At 43.9% G+C, this 3,461-nt stretch overlaps 1 protein-coding gene across 1 annotated transcript in view; it reads left to right on the top strand.

The window, feature by feature from the left end:
• CDAN1 (codanin 1) overlaps window positions 1–3,461 on the top strand; it is a gene marked incomplete at its 5' end in the record, with an annotated part of 32,593 nt that overhangs the window by 15,719 nt on the left and 13,413 nt on the right. Inside the window, 4 exons of the mRNA XM_010143403.1 lie at window positions 403–492; window positions 1,023–1,077; window positions 1,998–2,131; window positions 2,826–2,929. Of these exons, the coding sequence (XP_010141705.1) occupies window positions 403–492; window positions 1,023–1,077; window positions 1,998–2,131; window positions 2,826–2,929 (383 nt within the window). The remainder of the gene's footprint in view (window positions 1–402; window positions 493–1,022; window positions 1,078–1,997; window positions 2,132–2,825; window positions 2,930–3,461) is intronic.

Genomic DNA, 3,461 nt, shown 5'->3' on the forward strand with positions numbered 1-3,461 from the left:
CACAGCCGATGCCTGCTGGAATTGGAAGCTCCTGTCACAAAGTTGGAATGTTAGCTGGCGGCCTTGAATTACGGGGGAATCTTTTGTCTGGTAAAGAAATGGTGTGTGATGAACTTTGAAAATCCTTTTGTTCCTCCATTTGGGAGCAGGGTAACTGCCCAGCAGGAACCTGTTGGCAGGGTAAACGTTGCTGTGTGGGGGTGGCAAGGAAGGTGGTTTATGTTATTGTGATCAAACTAAAACTTTAATTTTATGAAAAGGCTCTCCTTAGGGTAGAGAGAATCCTTAGTGCTAGGAGCTTTTTTGATGACAGGTTGGTGAGATTTTACTGTCCTCTTTGTCAGAAATGGTGTAAGTTACCGGCTGCTACTTGGCTTGTGATGGCTGGGGTTTCTGTTTCAGGTTCCATCAGTCCCTGAAGAGTTGTTTTTTACCACTGATGTCAGGCAGGAGGGATTGATGATGGATACTGTGACATCTGCTCAGGCTTTGGTGAGTTAGCATAATACCATGTCCTCTGAATCTGTGGATGAGGCTGGACCTACCACAGCCTCAGGAATTTAAGATTTTATCAGCAGCTTTGCTTGGAGGTGTTCAAGTGCATTTGGATGAAGACACCTGTGGAGGCATAGTGCACGGCAGATATGCCTTATTTATTCTCCTTTATCCACAGGTTTCTTTTTTATGAGTAGCAGCTGTGGCAACAGTTCGGGTTCCTTTCTTTTACCATCAGCTTTCAGCTGGACTTTGATACTGATCAGAAGCAAAGGTCTCAACCTTTGCTCATAGCATTTAGCTATGCTAGCTAAATGTGGAGCAGCTCATTGTGTTTTACAGGGCTGAACATCTGGGCTGCAAAGTTCATAACTGTGCTGTGGATTTGGAATCCAGTTATTTTCACTGTTTTCATGGACAGGTAGTTCTGAAACCTGCCTGTGACCACGTGTATGGGATTTTTGACTTGCTGAAGACTGTTTCTTTTCTGCTGTGTCCTTTCTGCACTTACTTCCTTTTCTCACCAGGACTCTGTACCATTGGTGGATCAGCAGTTACTTTATACCTGCTGTCCTTATCTTGGTGAGTATTTTACGTATTTTGCTGTATAAACAAAATATATTAGTATATATTTTTATTTATATTTGTCCTTTGGTACTGAGAGTCAAGCTTGCTAAGAAGCTGTATTGCAGATGCTCATGCAGCTGTGAATAGTATCTGGTGAAGCTGGAGGAGGGAGTCACACAGTCAGGATAGTTACCTACAGAGCTTGAATATAGAGGAACAGGGGAACTCTTCCTTCACACACTGGAAGGAAGCATTATAAGGAGTTAGCGTACAACTTTTCCATCTTAGGTATAGGGAGAGGTGTTCGTATTGTGAGGAATGCCTTGATCCTTGAGCATATTTCTGCTGCCAGGCAGAGGGGAAGAATGCTTTTGTGCCCTGGTGCTTTATCAGGTTGTGGTTGGTGTATCTCTTTCCTGGGATCCAACTACCATTGGTGAAATCTCTCTCTGTAGACAACAGAGTCCCAGATGGTAGGATGGTGCTCAGCTTTTTGGGACTTAGCTGCTAGGAAAACTATAAGAGACCTGCATCACGAAAGCTTCCAGGGGTTTAACATGTCTTCAAGCTTTTCCTCTGGTATTTTCTGACCCTTTTGGAATTTGTGTGACTCTGCTTGCCTTGTGTTCTTGCAGACTTCACAGTTCCCGCTTTCCCTGTTAAAACGGGATGCGTGGAAGTGACTGCTCCCTGATCCTTCTGTGTGCTAGGGAACTTTTTGGAAGCCGCCTCTCTAATCTTCAGAGCCTTGCCTGCTTTGATATGCCTAGTTAAGTAGGTGGGATGCCCCTCTGTTTTTCTGATGCTTCAGCTTCAGAAACTGAGAGAATCTGCTCTGGAAACAGGACTAACAATGTGGAAATCTTTCTCTTGAGTTTTGATTTGTTCCTTTGCTTATGGGGGCAATGACTGCTTTTTCATGCTTTACTGTACAGGTGAGCTGCGGAAACTACTTGCCTCTTTTGTGGCTGGTAGTGGAGCAAAAAATGGTGGCTTTATGAGGAAAATCACTCCCACAGCTGCAGAGTCCTTGGCACCCAAGGCTTCTGTCACACAGCAGAAACTGCAGGTAATGAAATTAGGGAGTCACAAGGGGAAGCAGGGCAGGAGAAATTGCTTGTGTGAGGGTAGGGTACGCAGAGGTGTCCTAATGCCAGGGAAAGAAAATGGGCCTCGGCAGCAGGGAATATTGTGTTTAGTAGTCAGGTATCCTTACTCCTCATTCTTCTGTTACAGTCGTGTGGCTAGGATGCCACGTGGGTGTTGAAATCCAGATAACTAGTGAACATTCTTTCAGTTGCAAAAGCTAGCCTGTAACTCTGTGTGCCTCTTTAACACAAACCGTTGGTATGGTTCCCATACTCTGTTTTGCTTAGATTGTAGCCACACCTTCCACTGAAGGAGCAGAGTAGGCACATGCAGGATTACCAGTCTGTAATTAAGAGAGAATCCTTTCTTTCCAAAAACAAACCCGATGTGGTGACTCACTACGAGTAGGCGCTGTCAGAACTCTTCCATTCTTCCCTTTATTTTTGTAGCTTCATGAACCCTGATAATGAACTTTGGATTAAGTGGTTAAAAGGAAATAGGAAGCAAATATTTTACGGGGGTGCTGAATGCTACAGTAGAAGAAAGTTCTAGTATAGGGAAATTGCGTGCCTTTTAGCACCGTTCCACATGATACTTCTATCCACTCCTGTGCTGAGGAGAGGAGGATCTGGGTGAAGTGCTGTCATCAATTGTAGCACTTTTCTTTTGAACAGGCAGAGTTGGAACAGGCCTTCTTCCACAACCAGCCTCCCTCCCTGCGGAGAACAGTTGAATTTGTGGCAGAGAGGGTGGGATCCAACTGTGTTAAGCACATCAAGTAAGTGCTGGTGATCTGTTCTGTGACTTAAGCAACTTCACGCTAATGAGGTCTTGGGACTTGAAAGAACCAAGAGGTTGCAAAAGCGAGGGCAGATCTATCTCTTCTGAGAGCCAAGTAAAAGAACTGAAGTGTTCAAGCTCGGAAATCAATGGAAGGCTTTAACAACCATGGCTGTGGACAAAGACAAACAGCAGTTTTCAATTAGGGGGTGAACAAAAATTAATTTAATTCAAAAACAATGAGAACAACAAATTATTACTAAAATTTGGGTAGGACCGAAAACAAAAGAGAGGACAGTGATATTAAATACATAAATAGGTGTGTACATATCTATATCTTTATATATATATATATTCCTCCCACTCCATCCACATCCCTAATTATTATCCCACACGCGTCCGTGCTGGAGGTTGGGGGGAAGGAAGGAATAAACCCGGAATGAGGGAACGCAGTTCTTTTAACCACACGCATTTCAGTTCCAAGTTGAACTCTTCAGGACAAAGTTCCTTTGCAATGTGTAGTCTCTCCT

The sequence above is a fragment of the Buceros rhinoceros genome, unplaced genomic scaffold (genome assembly GCF_000710305.1).
Source record: "Buceros rhinoceros silvestris isolate BGI_N320 unplaced genomic scaffold, ASM71030v1 scaffold16569, whole genome shotgun sequence".
Taxonomy (NCBI): Eukaryota; Metazoa; Chordata; class Aves; order Bucerotiformes; family Bucerotidae; genus Buceros; species Buceros rhinoceros.